Below are 17,655 nucleotides of genomic sequence, written 5' to 3'. Positions count from 1 at the left end.
GACGAGCCTAGGGATAACTTTAAATGAGTTTAGCTACCCTTAAAATAAAAAACATTCTATTAGGTTTCTAAAGACCCCCAGGCCAGCTGAACCGGATACGTGATTCGAATATCCACCTTGCCACAAACCCCCAGCTAGCATCATTCGCATAATGCTTTCGTCCGCTTAAAAATTTAGCGCACAGCTGACATCTTGAATCTTGTACCCCTACAATACATGTATATTTGTATACAACATGATGTATATACATGTAATGCTTACATGGCACACGCGCACACATCGACGGATGCCATAAAAACGACTACAAATGATTCTGTCCGCCCGAAGTTGCCCTAATAAAGAAGATGTCGCATATTGTTACATATAACAGTCGAGCGATTTAAACATAATTGTGCTACTTATGATATGTTTCGGTCCCGTCTTTCTCACGGCCGGTCGAGAAGGTGCTATGATGCCAAGAAATAAGCACGCACAAGAAATGCGAGAAATCCAAGCGGATTAATCCTTACTATTTTCTAAGGTCCATCTATCCATTAAGTACTCGTAGTGAGGCCTGGGAAGTGTTTTGGGCTTTTGTAGTTCAAAGCCATAAGTAAATGTTTGATAACCTAGAAATTAATTAGGTTGGAGATTGCCATAACTGTAAGGTTGCATGCAATCAATGAATTAAACAAAAAAAAAATTTAAGTTGGAGATATCGCGCGAACCTTCAACAGAGACCCACAGGAATAAACACTCGAAAAATTCGTTCAAGACCGAAAATATATTAGAACTATAAGGCCCAAGACATATATCACAGAGAATCTAATTATGGACCCACCCGCCACTTATCTTTAAACTCATTTGAGTGACAGAACACGCATATTTTCCCTGTAAAATATAACCCTTCCGGTGAAGCAGGCCCAAAGATATCAATATTGACCTTAACACGAACACTCTACCTACATCCCTACGATAAAACAAAGTGCACTTAGAAAAATGAGATTGTGTCTATAAGAAACTACGAAATGGCACGTGACACATTAACTACATCTTACAAATCAAGTCGCGAGTGATAATCTGTGAGTAATCAAGTATCGTGATCAACCTAACGACAAATGGCTACATAACGACTAGATTTCATATGATCAATACAGAATGGATTTAGATGCATGAGTAAGGCCCTGGAAAAATTTGGAATTTCAATAGGCCATCTATGTAAGAAGGGTACTAGGCGTAGCAGCTGCTCCATGTCACATCATCTGTTGCAAACCGAAGGCGAGCCGGCAAGTACAACTCTCAACATGCTTGGTAATAAAGTCTTTGATTCCAAATCTCCTCTATCAATTTTATTCAAAACTTGAACTTTTTTTCTTATCCATACAATCACTACCAGTCCTTCCGAGAAAAGAAGTGGGTATCACACAAAATTAGTCATCAAACTTGATTTTTGTCGCCGCTTTCGCACTGTGAACTAATTAGCAAAGCAAGTTATAAGCTATAGGAAGGTTCTAACTTACCCATCCGTCTCCTTATAGAAAGCGCCATATACAGAGTGCTCCTTCTTCTTCACTGTAGTTCCGAATTTCAACAAACTCTCCGGTACGGGCTGTCCAGCTGCCTTGAGTACGTTTACGAGAGCACCGGAGTGTGCCTAAATGAAATATTAAAAATTGGTTCGCTGGAGCTTTGGAATATGGTTATAGTTTACCTTATCGTGCTCAGTGAAGAAGGTATAAGCCATCCCATCAGCTCCGGCTCTTCCAGTTCGTCCAATACGATGAACATAGTCCTCAATTGTCAATGGGAAAGTAACATTAATAACTAATTTCACCTTCGGGATATCCAATCCTCTCGCCGCGACATCAGTCGCGATCAATAACGGGCAACTGCCATCTTTAAACTGCCCAAGTGCTCGGGTTCTTTGCTCCTGACTTAAATCTCCATGAATACCAGCAACTCTGAAACCGCCCTGGTTACGAAGGAACATCTCTATTCTTGTCGCTTCCTTCTTGTATAGACAGAATACGAGGATACGATCGTCTTTCATGGCGCCGGACTGGTGTTGTCTGACGAGAGCGAGAAGTCGCTGCTCCTTGGCACGTTGATCGATAACTTCGACAGTCTGCTTGATACGGATGTTCGCACGGAGGTCGTCCCGGTCACCAATTGTGATCTTGACTGGGGTCTTCATGAATGTGGCTGCGAGCTCACGAACTGATGTGGGCCATGTAGCTGTGAACATAAGTGTTTGGCGGGAAGCGGTGGGTGTGACAGAGATGATTTTGCGGATTGCGTCCTCAAAACCTTTATCGAGCATTCTATCAGCCTCGTCAAGGACTAGGTATGAGACTTGACTTAAGTCTGCACATCCTTCATCGATGAGATCCTGTAATCTTCCGGGAGTTGCTACAATGATGTCCGCACGCTTAAGCTTCTGTCTTTGCTCGTCTTTTGGCACACCACCATAGATACAGACAGCATTTAGCTTTGCAGCCTTTGAGAACTTCTCCATCGTCTCGTAGATCTGCATTGCCAGCTCTCTGGTGGGTGATACAACTACAACCTTAACACCCTTTGAGCCCTTGGTTGAGGTCTTCAGGGAGGCAATGTGACGAATTGCCGGAACGGAGAATGCTAGCGTCTTGCCAGATCCTGTCTCGGCAACACCAATACAGTCGTAACCAGAAAGAGTGTATGGCCATGTCGCGGCCTGAATTGGGGTAGGTGCTGAGAAGGCTGAGAAATCGAATGTGTGAGAAGGAAGGTGAGAGAACGAGGTTATTGGGCGAAGGTTAGATGAATGTGGGTCATTAATTAAGATGGCGTGTTTGTTAAGGTACTCGTCAACTGTAGTCTTCGGAAGGCCTGTCAGCTCGGAGCTCTGAGTGTACCCCGAGGTCGCTACTGGGGCTCCTGTGGAACCATTGTATTTATCTGCAGCGACTGTCTCCTTCGGAGATTCGGCGCCATTGGTGGTACCGTTTGATTCCGTGGCCTTCTTTGCTTCTTTTGCTGACTTCTTTGCGGCTTTTCGTTCTTCTTTCGATAACTTTTTGGGTTCTGCCGCTTCTTCTATAGCTAGGGTATCGGCTTTTGGTTCGTTTACTGTTTCGCTCTTTTCTTCGCCCTTCTCCTCGCCCTTCTCCTCGCCCTTTTTCTCCTTTTTCTCCTTCTTCTCCTTCTTCTCCTTTTCTTTCTTCTCCTTCTTCTCCTTCTTATCCTTTTTTTCCTTCTTTTCTTTCTTCTCTGGTTCAGCACTCACACCATTGGTCTCCTCTTTCTCGGTTTCAGGCGCAGGTGCGGCATCCGCGACAACGATTCCGGGAATAGTGTCCTTCTTAGACTTAGATTTCTTCTCACTCTTGTCCTTCTTTTTCTTTTTGGAGATTAGATCGGCTCCAGCAGCGGCCACTTCGGTCTCGACGTCTTCAATTGTGCGTTTTGCCATTATTTCGTTGGTGATGGAGGTATGGTAGGGAGTGCGTCGTCGCAAGTCTTGCTACAGCTTTTTTTTTTTGAGGTTGAAAATTTATGGCCCACGGACAACATGGTGCTTGGCGGTGAGGCTCTTAATAACCCTAGCCCTGATATAGTGTTTATTCACAATTTCTCACTCGGTAGGCTTACAAAACAGTGCGAGGTCTTATCAGCCTGGGCGTGTGAGGGGCTGCTAGCGCAGAAAGTCTCCACGAGCCATCGCCGTGTGCACATGCCTGTTATGTGATATCGCTGCCCAGTACACCAGCCACAGATGTAAGAATGCGAAATCACCTACACTCTGGCATGCGCACCAATAGCTGGCTAACTCCCCAGCTTTCATTTAACTTAACCTTACCCCGTGTGATCCGGGCCCTATGATTGTGCACATGTACAATTGCGACCTAATCCGCCAATCATGGAGCCATAAAAAGAGAGAATCAGTAGATATTAATGCCTCGTGCCTTCAAGTTTAAGTGAAGAATCTCCAGGGGGTTGGTGATTGGAGCGATTCCGGCTGATTGTTGTTTTTGTATACGTAGAAGATGTTCACCTGTATGCACATGCGCACACATGACCGATTGATATCTTATGATGCGCAACACCCACGAGTTCTTGGCGCGAACCAACCCTTGCAAGAATGTTAGAGCCACGATATGGATGCATACATCTGCATGCATATCGGCTCGGTTGGCGTAGGTGCCTACATACTCTAACAGGCGAGTCACCTATCCTCATAATAATATGCAGTGCAACAGACTTAAACTCCAGTCTTTAATTCTCCTAAACAAAGTGCGCAGAGTGGTGACTGATCAATAACGTTGGGGAAGTCGCGTGAAAAAAGTGCGGCGCCAAACCTGTGACGTCGCTTGTCGGAGGAATACTTATTGCATACATGTATTTTACCCCTTTTTCTTTTTACCCCCTGCGATGCTTTGCTCGAAGTATTTACAGAAAGTCGAAAAGGAATTTCAACAGTCTTGGGAATGCCGATTTTAAATCTTGAGGCTGAGGCAGGTATCGATCCACGCACGTCATTTTGTGGATTGTTTGAACCCAACGCGCTGGAAATGTTAGCTAGTGCACATGTACAAGGCTCTGGCATTAAGTGAGCGAACTAAATGGGGTGTTGACCGGTAAGGATCCGTTCACTCACTTAATGCAGAGCCTTGTATATACCTCTAGGCATGTAAAGATTCAACCTCCAGGGCCCTCTGAACCAACCAGGGCAATAGATAATTCACTTTCCCCGTATTTGCCACAAGCCAAAATTAACTTGCATGCTCATCTCATCTCGTTCTAACATGGTGCTTCATTACCTAGTGTAGGTATTAGCCACATTGGTAGTATTTTACATGTATGTACCTGTCAGTATCGTTTGCCTCGGTTTCTTAAAGAAATAGGGCGTGTAACACCGAGCCGAACCTTCCGTGGGCTCGTCTATTTCGGCGAGACATAAGTGAACAGACCAGCTACAACCATAAGCAGCTAGCCTTTCCGAATCGGCCTCTTTTATTTTATTTTACTTTATTTTTTATCCTTGTTCATGATCGTAGGTTGATGGATGCTTTTATACTTTAATTAATTGTCCTCGGCATCATGTCTCGGTATTTTCTGACTACATAAGCACATACATGTAGCGTAGATGATGACGATAATGCGGGGGCAATAAGTATAGAGTATAGGTACATGTATTGGTGCTGGCAGTAGCATGGCACTTTAGATATTGAACTGGGGTATCGTCATCTAGGGGGTCAATACCGAAACCGACCCTTGCCAAAGTAGTTGGTTGTGGGTTCATTGTGTTCGCGGATAGCTGCTTGCGCGACAACAGATGCTTCGGTTTTTTCCCTTAATTTTTTCCATCTTGATTCTCCTAGTTCGTATGGTACGGTATGGTTATTGTATAGGTAATGAGTTTGGTATCAAAGCTTCAAGAGCAGACGGTATTTAAGCAAGTAAATGTGTATCATGTCGCCATAGATGTCTAGCAATGTTATTGGTGCGCTAGAAGTTACCGAAGGGTTTCGTTTCCGGCGGCAAAAAGAGTAGGTACATACAACATACAGCGGGAGGTCTAGGATCATAAACAAGATGCCTGATCTCCCGTCAAAGAACGGTGGTTCAGATCACCGTCGTTGGAGAATTCAGGGGTAGAAAGCTAGAGAGAGGTCAAGGAAGAGTGGGGGATTGGACGGGAAACAGCTGTAGGCACTCCAATGCTGCCTACATAGTGCATGTAGACTACATCCAGTACTGGTACAACTTGGATGTATATGCAAATGCTACAAACCTGCACCTCATGAACGCTAACTCCGTCGATTCTGTAAATGGATATGCAGATATTATATTTGCATAGGATAAGCAGGAAAGAAAGTATACTAAGCAAACATCGTAAGAGGAGATGCGGAGGGCCTCGCGTCTTCATCTATCCCTATGTCTGCCTGTCCATTGAGCTACTACTATATTTATTTCCCACGCCAGGAGTAAAGTTCTAGCTCCGGACACCTTTCAAAATTTCATCCGTTCTTATTTCTTACTCAGTCATCTTGTGGAAGAAATCGATTTCCCTTGTTTCCTCGATATTTACTTGGGCGTCACACACAAGCTTGAGTTGTCTGGGGTCGGGGTGGGACTCTTTTTTTCCCCTCCTCTTAACAATTTCTCCTATGCTTGAACCTTGACCCATACCTTACCCATTACATACGCACTGCCGTGTCGTAAACCCTTCCCTTCCTTCTGCAATCGATACCGTGTGTGTTGATCCTTCGCTCTACAGAAAAGAAGAAAACCTACCTTGTTCACTCACATCTCAATTGGCCACTCATCACTACTAGGAGTAGGACTAGTTCCTAGCATAAGCTAACTTTCCTTCCTTTCTTCGCCCTGCAACGTTTCATTGCACCTCTCCTGTTGCAGAGGTTGTGAACCGAGCAACGATAGTTGAGGGAGGACAAGCCTAGGGCAGGGCGGTACGGAAGTGAGTTGAGAGGGTCTTTATTGTATCAATCAGTACCAGTGCGTACCGAGTGATAGCAGAAAAGCAGGAAAGAAGGGAGGAGGTCCCTTCCAGCAGCCCATTGGCTGGCTGGCCTACAATTCATCAGAGTTAATAAAGCTCTAGTAACAGTGGGAGAAAGAGAAAAAGGACAGGTGGGCAAGAGAGACATCCATCAGACACAAAAGGAAATAGGAAAATCCTACACCCAAAGGGAAGTAAGAAAGAAAAAAACCCAAAGTGAGCATCCCTCCCTGTACCCGCCGAATCAATCCCTCGTTCGTTGCTAACCTTACCTACCTTCAGGGGCAACCCTCACCCCGACTAGACACCTCGTGCCTGGTCCTGCCTAGATTATCCACATTTTTGTTTCTCCTATATTCTGAATCACCAAGTCCCTATCATATTCTCATTTGCTGGAAACAAGTGCGAAGTTCAGTTAGACCGCATCCCAGCCAGCCAGCCAGCCAGCCTAACCTCCCCAAATATCTTCCAACCACCCCCAAAGCGGAGGTTTCCTACCCCTCCCTCTCTAAAATTAAGAAAAAGCAATCTTCAATTGGGTGGGATGGTGCGGTCAAGTGGGACATCAGCAGTAGCATCGCCGTCACCGTCACTAGCTCGCACTGGTGCTGTTGCTAGTACTACTGCTACTGCTGCTGTTACCGCACCTCGCGTTGGATACCAACGTCCACCATCTGCTCAGAATAATCACCACCATAACCACCACCCTCCCCCTCACCATAGATCTACCTCATCGGCATCGATATCGTCAACGTCATCTGGGAAGGGGGTGACCGCTATAGCGGCTCCAGTGCACGTGGTGTTATCGCCTGGCTTTGCAAAGTTTGAAAAAGAGAAAATAATACCTTCCACAGCTCAGGTAGAGAGCTCGGATAGTCAGCGTACTATTAGGGGCCGTAACATTGATCTTTTTGGCATCTCCGGGAGCTTCGATAACGAGGCAAATCTTATTGCGACATCTCCCACCACCATCACAAGCACTACTACCAATACCACCACTAATAACACACCTTCAACCTCGTCCACACCCACAGCTCCCCAATCCAATTCGTCGCCGATATCTAGGTTCCGCCCTGCATTAAAATTGCACTCCCACACAAACGACGCGGTTTCTCAGCTTTCTCCAGCAAGACGTCTTCCCGGTCCTGTTACTGCTATCGCCGCAACAAACCCCTTTCCATTAAGCTATTCCGGAACGAGTTCTTCCATAACTACGCCATCGACTGGAACATCCGAAGGGTCTCAGTTCTGGAAATCGTCGCCCCCGCGGCCTCGACGTACGAATCCCGCTGCGCAATTATCCATCGCTACCTCGTCCCCCGCTCCTTACTACGGGATCAACAATACTCGCACACAACATCGTAGCGGCAAGGAGGATCCATCGCTTCTCCCCGCGTCCGCGCCAGAGCCGAAGAGTTCGGTTTTTTCGCCCACTGATTCTGTAAAGGCAAGGGGGTCGCCGAAGGCCAAAACAAGGGAACACAGGTCGCCTAGTCAGAAGGCGATGTTATCATCCGCTCTGCAGAAGGCCAACACGGCGGTCACGCTTGACAATGCAGAGAATTACGAGGGCGCAATGGTGGCATACGGGGATGCTTGTGCGTTACTGGAACAAGTAATGAGGAGAGCTGGAGGAGAAGAGGATAGGAGAAAATTGCAGGCTATAGTGAGCCTCCCACCCCCGCCGCACAGCAGCAGCTGCGATGGCTTTGTGTTCCTGAACCCCGCGATATTTTTGATGTTTACTATAAACCTTGCTCTTTTGCCTTGCATGAAACATTGTGGTTGCCAGGTGCTGGGAAAGTATATTGAAACGAAGCTAATTTAGGTGTGATTAGCAACAAACATATACCCAGCGCATCGAGGAACTAAAAGCGCTCGCCCCACGGAACGCGACTGTACAGAAACAGCTCCCCGCGCGCCCGCTCACAGAGGAATACACAGATCGTGAAAGCCTCTTCACGATTGACGATGATGGCGAATCCACAATGATAATTTCAACCGCTACAGCAACGCCTGTCTTTGGTAAGGGGCGCTATGGGAATGGTGTGCCACAAAATAATACCCCTGTACCCCCGAGAACAGATTCATTATATCTAGGTTCAGAAAACTTGATGCCACCAATATCGCATGAGACCGTACTTCCACTACCAATATCCGTATCCAATAGACGCTCAGCCGAACTTATACCTCTCCCGCAACTGTCCCCAGTGATATACGCGCCCATATCACCCAGGAGAGAGGATTTCATGGAGGGTGATGGTGATGTGATGACGAGATCATTTATGGAGCATAACAATCGGGAATCATTCACATTTGGCGCTGCTGCACTCTCACCAAGGTTTTCGCCGCAGAAGGAACGGGATTATGGGATTCGGAGATCGGGCTCTGATGCTTCTTCAGTTTCGTCGAGGCGATCCTCACATCGACAGTCAAATATGAGCAATTTGTCAAATACTACGCATTCCCGACAAGGAAGTGAGGTGTCGACGAGTTGGCTGAACACAATCGATGAATCCGGGGGATCGGTATCCGGAGAGTCATCGCCAGGCTGGACGAGGAAAAAGCCACGGCGGCAGAGTGAAAGGGAGATACGTTTGGAAAGAGAGAGACAGATGCGGGAGTTTGTGGATGATTTTGATGCACAAATGGATGCTGCTGTGGAGGCGGCCTACGACGATCCTTACGAAGTGGACTACACATACGACCACCCAACCTACGATCGGGATGAGGAAATGTTAATGATGAAAAGCCCACGTTTAAATGTGGAACGTGCAAAGCAACGGGTGCGAGAGGTTGAGCGGGAAATGGAATTGGAGATAGCCAGGGAGAAGGAGCGGAAGCTGGAAAGAGAGCGATTGGGGTTGGTTGAGCGACGGCGTCACTCGGAATTAGATTTCTTTGACGATGGAGATGACGACGATGATGACTCAGAGGATGAGCGCATGTTGGAGGAAATGACAAGAGGGTACACCCTGGATGATTTTGAATTCAATTTGGACTCAAAAACAGCGTTACCTAGAGAATCAGGAGCCTCATATTCCGATTCGACTCTTCCTGTGCGAGAATCGGGAAGCAGTGGATATTCAGGAACGACATGGGCTAGTTCTATTGGGTCTGCGCATATGCTTAATGTTCCTACGCCATTATCTACAGTTGATGAGGCGCCTTCTACGCCACCGCCATTTCAATCACCACCGTCTATACTACCACATCAAAGTCCGTCTCCGAAATATAGACCTCCTGCATCTGTACATACGGAACATCTTCCATTGGCTCCCGCTCCCCTTTCATTCTCATCTTCCAAAAGAGAAATAACGGAACCAGTCCCAAACCTTCCAATCCCTAACATTGCTTCAATCCCTAGTTTATCTGTTTCAAAGTCTTCTAGCGTTAGGTCCCGCCGGCTCTCCGCATTATCAGAACCTCTGAAGATCGAGACATCACCGTCCGGAAACGGCTCCTCAATTTATGGTGTTGTTCCTACAACTATAGTCCGCGGACCTTCTCCATCTGTACCAAATGTGGATTCAGAGCTTTCTACGGATTACTCTTCATTACCACCCCCGCTCACTCCACCTTTAAATATCCCCCCTAAAACCGCAGGTGCAGCTATTCCCTCACGGCCGAGTACTTCTTCTGAACTGAGGGATGGACCAATACCGACACCACCAGCAACAACAGCCGGAAACTATACTGGAAGAAACCTTCACTCTCCTACTCCGTCAAGCTTGGAGCCTCCTGGTGGGATCATCTCTGGAATCATCTCCGCAGTTACTATGAATAAAACAGTTTCTGACGACGAAGGTTCAGCTTCTCCATCCAGGTTTACGGCAAGGATCCCTGGCCTCCCAGGTGCACTTAGGCAAATCCAATCATCCGCGAGCTTGAAGAGTCGTACTTTAGCATCTCCAGATCAGGAATCCTCACCCGTAAACTCCAGCAGTGGATTATTTTCGTCTAGTAGCACCTCAAATTTGCGGAAGGCGTTTCCCAGGAGTGCTACACCAGCTACCCCAAGCATTGTCCCAGGGACGCCAATGGGGCTTCCGCCCACCGCTGGACTCCAGGCTGGAGGAATGCATCTGTTTGAAAACAAACTTCATTCGCCTGCTACTCCGAGTAGCGCAGATCACTTGGCGGCCGGTCAGCCCGTCCCGCTTGAACCATGTCCAGGGGAGGCTTTAAGTAAACCATATTGGTTGATGAGGTGTCTCTACCAAACTGTGGTGCACCCAAGGGGCGGGTATATTTCTGCGAGAGTATTTGTGCCACGTGAAGTCTGGTTCATCAAAGGCGTCAAGATCAAGGCCATCGACGACAAGATTTCTTGTTGTGACCTTGTCAGCGCTGCATTGGGAAAACTTGCAACTGTAAACCAGGACAATGTTAACGCCATCTATGAAGAGATGCAATCCCTTGAAGGTGTTCTTGACCGTGTTCAGGCTGTTCTCTCAAAAAAGCTCGGTAATGATGTTGGGTCATCTGGTGCACGTGCCATGTATGGCACCGATGGGTCTATTCCAGAGAACGGAAATTCAGACATGATAACCAAAAGCACTGGTGTCAGTGGTGGGAAGAGCTACTTTTCGTTGAGAAAGCTGAGGACAAAGAACTCCAACACAGCTTTGAGTTCTTTTGGAAGTTCCAGCAATTTGGCGGGGGACTTCAATTATGCTGCAAAAGGGTTACCGAAGGCTGGGAACGATATAGCGACTCAGCCTGTAAGGAATTTGGATGGGGTGACATTTGGGGGACCTCATGCAGCTTATATTGGCGCTCTAGCGAAGCTTTTCGATGCTGCTCAGATATTGGGTATGTTACTTTTCTTTCAATGGGACATATAGTCCGTTTATGGGACACATCAACGTGATCCTTGCTTTAGGTGCATGATTTTTCTGACCGCGATGATAGACCGATTGAATGTTCTAGATGATGACAACAACTCTGGAAAGAAGATACCCATGACCGTTAAGGTCGGCCTGGAATTGAGTCACCGTCACGCCGCGGAATTTTTCGGTTTCTATATCTGCCGCTTCGTTCTCACCGATGTCACCTTATTGTTAGACAAGTTCGTGAAGCGCGGGACCGAATGGGTTTCTGCTCCCTAGGTTAGTTAATTGTTAGATTTTAAGGGGGGGTTTTCTTCGTTACTGGGCGGCTATCTTTGGTATCATATCTATGGCGTTTGTCTATTTTTATTATTCCCGTTGCGTTTCTTGAACATATTACTTGAGGTGGCGAAGGGTATGCGGGTTGGCCTGTATGATTTTTTGTTTATTTTTGAATCCTTTCTTTCCGTCCTAGCTTCCTTAACCATTGGGAAGCTGGTGTGAATATTTTACCACCTACTTTGCTTTTTTAACTCTTCATATTTCTTTTCTTCCCTTTACGTATTTCCTTCTCATTTAGAGCACCTTCTGTCATATGATGGCAAGGTGAAAGGGATGGGTGTTGTGGACTGCACATAACTACTTACACGGGTGGGGCAACTAGGATAGATGTGGATGATTGTGTCTTTGTTATTATTATTGCGGATTGTTCAGTTCATAAATGTTGGTGGGGTGTGGGTTACGGGATATTCCTTATTTATTTTTTTTATTTCTTTCTTCATGTGAATAGGATGGGGGTACGCGTCAGGGGATATCTTTTTTTTTTCTGCTTCATGGTTATGATGCTCCGAGGGTCTTTTCTATTCGCGTCTTTTTTTTCTCTCTCTCTCTCCAATAGTGGCTGAGTTAGACGTACTCATATGATTGCTACAAGACGGAACAGGGTGTCGGGGATAAATAATACTACTATCGATCAGGATGTATCGAGATAATTCCTCCCCGGTTTTTACCAAGTCTTACACTGAAGTTTCCGGTATTTGTACCAAGGCTGCATCAACGGCTTGATAAACGCACAAGGTGAAATCTGCCCTCGCTGGACCGTTCAATTCACGAACGAAAGATGCGATAACCTGGGACCTGGAACATCAATGCTCCCCACTTCCTTTTCTTTTCCCCACGGGGGGTTTTCATTTCTTTTCCTCAGTATGGTCTGTACATACCACATTCAGTAGTATATTCTAATCCTGTGAAGATTTTGTGATAATAAGACAAGGCAAGCTCCACGAGGAGAAGGGTAGAAAAAATAAAAGCAAAAAGCAAAGAATGCATGATATAAAACACGGCCATTCCTTTTGGCAGCACCACATTGGCATTGGTTGCACATAACGCGATGGATGGACGGTGATAGGCGTGACAGGTATCTTATGCACCATTGGATTTCCGGCGAACAGATTAGAGAGTTTGAAAGTCTGGGACCGCAATTGCAATTGAGCTATTCATGGGGTTTGTTGCACCCATGAGTGGACACATACACATACACATACACATACACATACACATACACATACATCACCATCATCATCACCTTCACCATCATCACCTTCACCAACATCACCATCATCTCTCTCGCTACCTCCCCCCCCCCCCCCCCCCCAGCCCTCGGATCTTGCGTTATGCACGGTAGGTAGTCAAACTAAAGAGGTGGGAGGGAGAGAAAAGGCACTGAAATAAGCAACATTGCATATGTGGAGGAAGATGGGGAGGATAGGTACCATCTACGAGGTTTTCCTCCTCCACCTTCTCGTGCCGCATACATGAAGGCTGAACCGTGTACATGATGTGGCCGGTGTCTCCACTAGGCGTGGCTGTGTAGAGTCTTCCAATTGAAGGGAGGGGGGTGTGTGGATATTGGAGGATCGATCTCTCCCTTACCTGACTTTCTGCCCCCCCCATTTATATGCACGCACGAACCTCGGAGACACCGCACCGCTACTCATGCACGCATAAGTTCCAATCCAACCGAGTAATCACCCAACACACAGGCAGCGGCAGCCAATGAGCCCCTGGCTTGCCTTCCCCGCACTTTGCTTTGGTGTTTCTTTCCCTCCTTCTGGGAGGGAAAAAACTGGTGCTGGTGCTGCTGGTGCTGGTGCTGGTGGGCAGGCCCGCCTACAGTACGTAGGGACGGTCCGTTTTACTAGATGCAGGATGCAGACGAAGAGAGAGAGTTGAGCGCTGATGTAAGGGGAATAAAAGAAGACTGTGCCAGATTGGGTCTTGTACGGAAACAAGAAGACTACAGATTAAAAACGGCAGTGAACAATTCTTATCCTATTTTCACATCTGATCGAGAGGCACGTACATGGATTGTTTTGCAACTCCGCGCCTCGCGGGCCTCAATGGTTGTTTTGCCGATAGCGAAGGGACCAAAGGCCAGATAGCTATCAATCGGAGTAAATAATAATAGGTACAAAAAGCAATAGAAACCAGAACATTGCCTTGTAGGATTTCGTTGTAGAGACCGCCAAATTTTTTGGATTCCAACACACTCCCCTGCCTAAAAACAGTTACTCACAAATAAATCAAATCCCAAACGCAAAAAACAAGGAACTAATAACTATGAGAAACACGAGGGAAAGGTATGATAAAATGATAAAAGATTTCCACCACTATAAAAGTTTTACCCCATCCATTCACAAACCAGAGAGGGAGAAAAGTCGTGACGGCCGTTACGATAAAAGCACAATCGTGAGAACATTCAAGGCGAAAAGACACATGGATGTAACGTGGAAACCAGACTAGCAACACACAGGTATAAGACAAAAGCATCCACAGAAGATAAAAAAATGAACAGATGGAAGCAGACTTAAGACCCCTAGAGAATATAGCTTAAGAATGATTCACAAAAAATAATGACCCAAAAGAAAATACGTCGAAGACATGTGTGGTTATTGTAAGAACAAAAAAGGATTCGCTGCGTCACTTCATATCTTTTTTTGCAAAGGAAAAGACAAAACAGAAAAGAACCCCAAACCAAAAGCCGACCCACGGATTATTCAACCCATCCCATCAATCCGGAAAAATCAAAAAAAAAAAAACTAAAATCAAAGACGAATGAATAGACTCTCAACTCCTGCATGCCAAATTTGATATATCCTTGCTGAATTTTGGGGGGGCAAGCTAAAAAAAAAAACAATAGTCTATAGATAAATCACCGCCTGTTCGCTGCCCGAGTTGGCTGTACTGCCGACCGTGTGCGGTTGAGGCGTCCATCGGCGTTCCTGTCGAATGCAGAGCCTGCGCCGCCAATGACAGGTGTGGAGCCTTCACGGATCGTCTTGCGTCTCTTCAAACCCCCCTCAGAATCCCCACCAGGTCTTTCGTCATGTCCCCGGCTTGAAGGGCGGGAACCATTCTCATCCTCATCTTCCATCCTCATACGCTTGTTGGATGAGGGGGTTGATGATCCATTCATCCCACTATAAGGTTGTTGGGGCGTCTGTGCAGGGATGGAAACACCTAGACCTTGACCCGGGTAACCACTATCAGGAGCACCAGCCCCATTTGATCCATTGTGCTGGTCAGCAGCAGCGTCACCGCTCACCAGTTGATAGAGATTCCTTTGGGGCGGTGCCTGGCGTCCACCGTTAGTGGCAGTTCTAGGTGGGGTTGAGTACCCGTGCGGATTTTGAACCCATTGCGATTGAGACGCTGTAGGGGCGGTGCGTGGAGTAGCGCCGGAACCACCATCGATTGTCCGGGGAACATTGCCGCTCGCAGTTCCATATGATCGAACCGGAGTTGACGGTGCCTGCCCACCATGGTTGGGTGATCCGTTAATCTCTGGGGAGAGATGAGGGGCATGATCAGCGTTTAGAGGAGGATAGTAACTGTTTCCGGAACGATGACCACCGGGGTAGTTGTTGGCATCGTGAGTGTATTCTTCCTCATGGTCAGCTTCATGTTCGGCCTCCTCTTCACCCTGGTTTTGGTCCTCATGTTCACCCTGTTCTAATCCATTTTGTTCCTCACCGCCTTCTTCCTTGGGGTGTACCTCCTCCGCGTTGTTCTGCCTCGACGACGGCCTGGAAAGTGATGCCGGTGGTCCACGAGCTGTAGGAGGTGGTCCCATGTTGCTAGCTTCCCGGTTCTGGTTCATGTATTGGGTTGGTTGGGGCAAGGGTTGTCCAAACCTCTGCATATTCTGCTGCGCAATAGGGTTGTTTTGTGGCATCCCTGAAGCATTTGAGTTATACGGGCCCGATTGTTGTAGTGGTGGATACGACTGTAGTTGCTGTATGGCACCGCCGGGAGGGGTTGTCGCCGGTGTGGTTGGCATAGAACGACTGTTCATAACAGTGTCAATTGCCAATGGCTGACTACCAGGTCCTCCTTGAACCATACTTCCCCCATTCCAAAATGAGCCATCGGGATTGACACCACCCATTACACTCGACGCACTCGATGGGGGTGTGGGGAATGACAGGCTCCGCTCAATACCCGGTCGGCTGTTGATCTGGTGAGGTCCTTGAGCCAGGTTATGGGGAGCGAGGTGGTGAGGCTGCTGCATACCGCCTTGCATAGCATGATGATGATGCAATGGAGGGGGGTGTGGTGAGGAGATGAGTTCCGAAGGGCCCCTTCTCTGTTGCTGCATCTGGTTCTGCAGGTTGTCTTGCTTGCGACGCTCGGCAGCAGCCACCACCGCGTGGGTTCGGTGAGTGTTTGCAGGGTGGTAGAGCAGAGCACCAATGTTATGCACAAAGAGAGGATACAACAATTCCGTGATCTTCTCTTTGTTGGCAAAATCCAACGCACGGTCAAATGGAATCCTACAGACATGGCAGGTTAGCTTTATTGAACCATATAGGTCTAATCGTAGATATAGGCAATCTACGATTAGATGCAACAACTACTCACCATACTCCCTTAAGGTGCATTGGCCCAATTTTTACTACATGGCGGACCTTCTCGCTTTTGAGGATTCCATCACGTCTTCCTCGGGTCATTCCAGCCACGTTCAGTAACTTTGTACCGTTTATCATATGGTTGTCTTTTATCGGTTCAAATAATCGTTAGCGGGAAAAACTTTAGATGAAGCGATGGTACGCGAAGTACAAACCTTCTCGCCTCGCCACGCATACACCCTTCGCCTCTACTTGGAAACATAAGCTGCCCTCGTCCTCCCACAGCGTTGCAGTAACCCTGGGTTTCATTCCAGGGGGTGCGTGCTGACCGGTGGTGTCAAAGGTTTGGTTACCAAAGCCACCAGCCGCTGTAGCAGATGCGGGTGTTTGAGGACCCCCCGCAGATACAGCAGTTAGTGGTGATGGGCTGGGTGTTAGCTGGGTGTTCTGTGGCAATGGCAACAACTGCTGTGTAGGGTGTACCATTGGCCCCGAAACACCGGGTTGCCCAGCAGGAGAGGAGACTCCATTGGAGGCAGGAAACTGGAATGGTGGGAAACCATTGTGGTGGGGTTGGTTGTAGTTCGGTTGAAGAACAGGCGGTTGAGGAGGGAAGTTCATGTTACTCCCAGATGTCGCGGTCTGCGGTGTAGGAGGCTGCCCCTGAGAAAGATGATGCTGATGAAAGTCAACACCGATATATGGTGGCTGGCTTTGCGACTGCATGTATCCCGAGTTATCGTTGCCGTACGGCGAGAACTGAGGGCCGTGAGAAGGGTACGATTGGGGGTGTTGCTGTTGTGGGGAATGGATATTGGGGTTCGGAAGAGCGTGTTGCTGAGGTGGCCCGTTGTTCCCGGGAGGTGTGTTCAGCTTGCTTAATGAAGAAGCGTTGGCAGAATTGGGACCAGTGTGGGAGCCGTTAAGAATAGATGTTCCCAAGGAGCGAGGGGAGTTATTTGACAAGTTTGTTACAGATTGCGGAATAGATAGAGCTGATGGAGGCTTATCGTTGGACATACTCGACTTATAGTGAGGATGATTGTTGAACCCGCCGCTGTTCCAAGCGAAGACGTCGAGAGGGGGAACTCTAGTCTGGACCGAGGAGAGGGAAGGTAGCTCCAGCTTGTTGGTTGGACCGGTGATTGCCTTTTGATGGCGGATTTTAGGGAATTCCGAGGAATATAAAACAGTAAAGACGAGGGCTCTGTGCTTATTTCAGCCAACAGATTCGATGTCTTTATTAACCGTTAAATAACGGTGTGGCTTCCACCAGAAAATTGGAGTAGCGGCTAATCCTTCCAGTGGATGCAGCAGAAGGTAATGGGATTCGTCCTGTAGCCGCGACGATGAGAAACTGTTGCTTGGATGCAGTGGGAATGCTCAACCAACCACAGAGATGCAGTACAAGTCGCTCGGTAAAGTGCAGATGGAT

The 17,655-nt window shown here is 47.4% G+C and overlaps 3 protein-coding genes across 3 annotated transcripts; 1 reads left to right on the top strand and 2 right to left on the bottom strand.

Moving 5' to 3' along the window:
- Positions 1 to 1,409: 1,409 nt before the first annotated feature.
- On the bottom strand, positions 1,410 to 3,430 carry LAJ45_03990 (uncharacterized protein; the record flags this gene model as incomplete). Its single annotated transcript, XM_046113572.1, has 3 exons — positions 1,410 to 1,446; positions 1,500 to 1,633; positions 1,691 to 3,430. The coding sequence occupies 3 exons, from the start codon at positions 3,428 to 3,430 to the stop codon at positions 1,410 to 1,412; spliced, it is 1,911 nt and encodes a 636-aa protein (XP_045973301.1).
- A 3,595-nt stretch (positions 3,431 to 7,025) lies between these two features.
- LAJ45_03989 (uncharacterized protein) lies at positions 7,026 to 11,592 on the top strand (the record flags this gene model as incomplete). Its single annotated transcript, XM_046113571.1, has 5 exons — positions 7,026 to 8,147; positions 8,320 to 8,527; positions 8,582 to 10,225; positions 10,295 to 11,296; positions 11,396 to 11,592. The coding sequence occupies 5 exons, from the start codon at positions 7,026 to 7,028 to the stop codon at positions 11,590 to 11,592; spliced, it is 4,173 nt and encodes a 1,390-aa protein (XP_045973300.1).
- Positions 11,593 to 13,510: 1,918 nt separating this feature from the next.
- LAJ45_03988 (uncharacterized protein) lies at positions 13,511 to 17,240 on the bottom strand (the record flags this gene model as incomplete). The annotated part of the gene is made up of 6 exons (XM_046113570.1): positions 13,511 to 13,609; positions 13,676 to 13,754; positions 14,529 to 15,255; positions 15,319 to 16,145; positions 16,234 to 16,366; positions 16,436 to 17,240. 6 exons carry the CDS (start codon positions 17,238 to 17,240, stop codon positions 13,511 to 13,513), a joined length of 2,670 nt encoding a protein of 889 aa, XP_045973299.1.
- Positions 17,241 to 17,655: the final 415 nt, after the last annotated feature.

The sequence above is a fragment of the Morchella importuna genome (genome assembly GCF_003444635.1).
Source record: "Morchella importuna strain M04M26 chromosome Unknown Morimp01GS009, whole genome shotgun sequence".
Classification (NCBI taxonomy): Eukaryota; Fungi; Ascomycota; class Pezizomycetes; order Pezizales; family Morchellaceae; genus Morchella; species Morchella importuna.
This window is presented reverse-complemented; position numbering and strand designations above follow the sequence as displayed.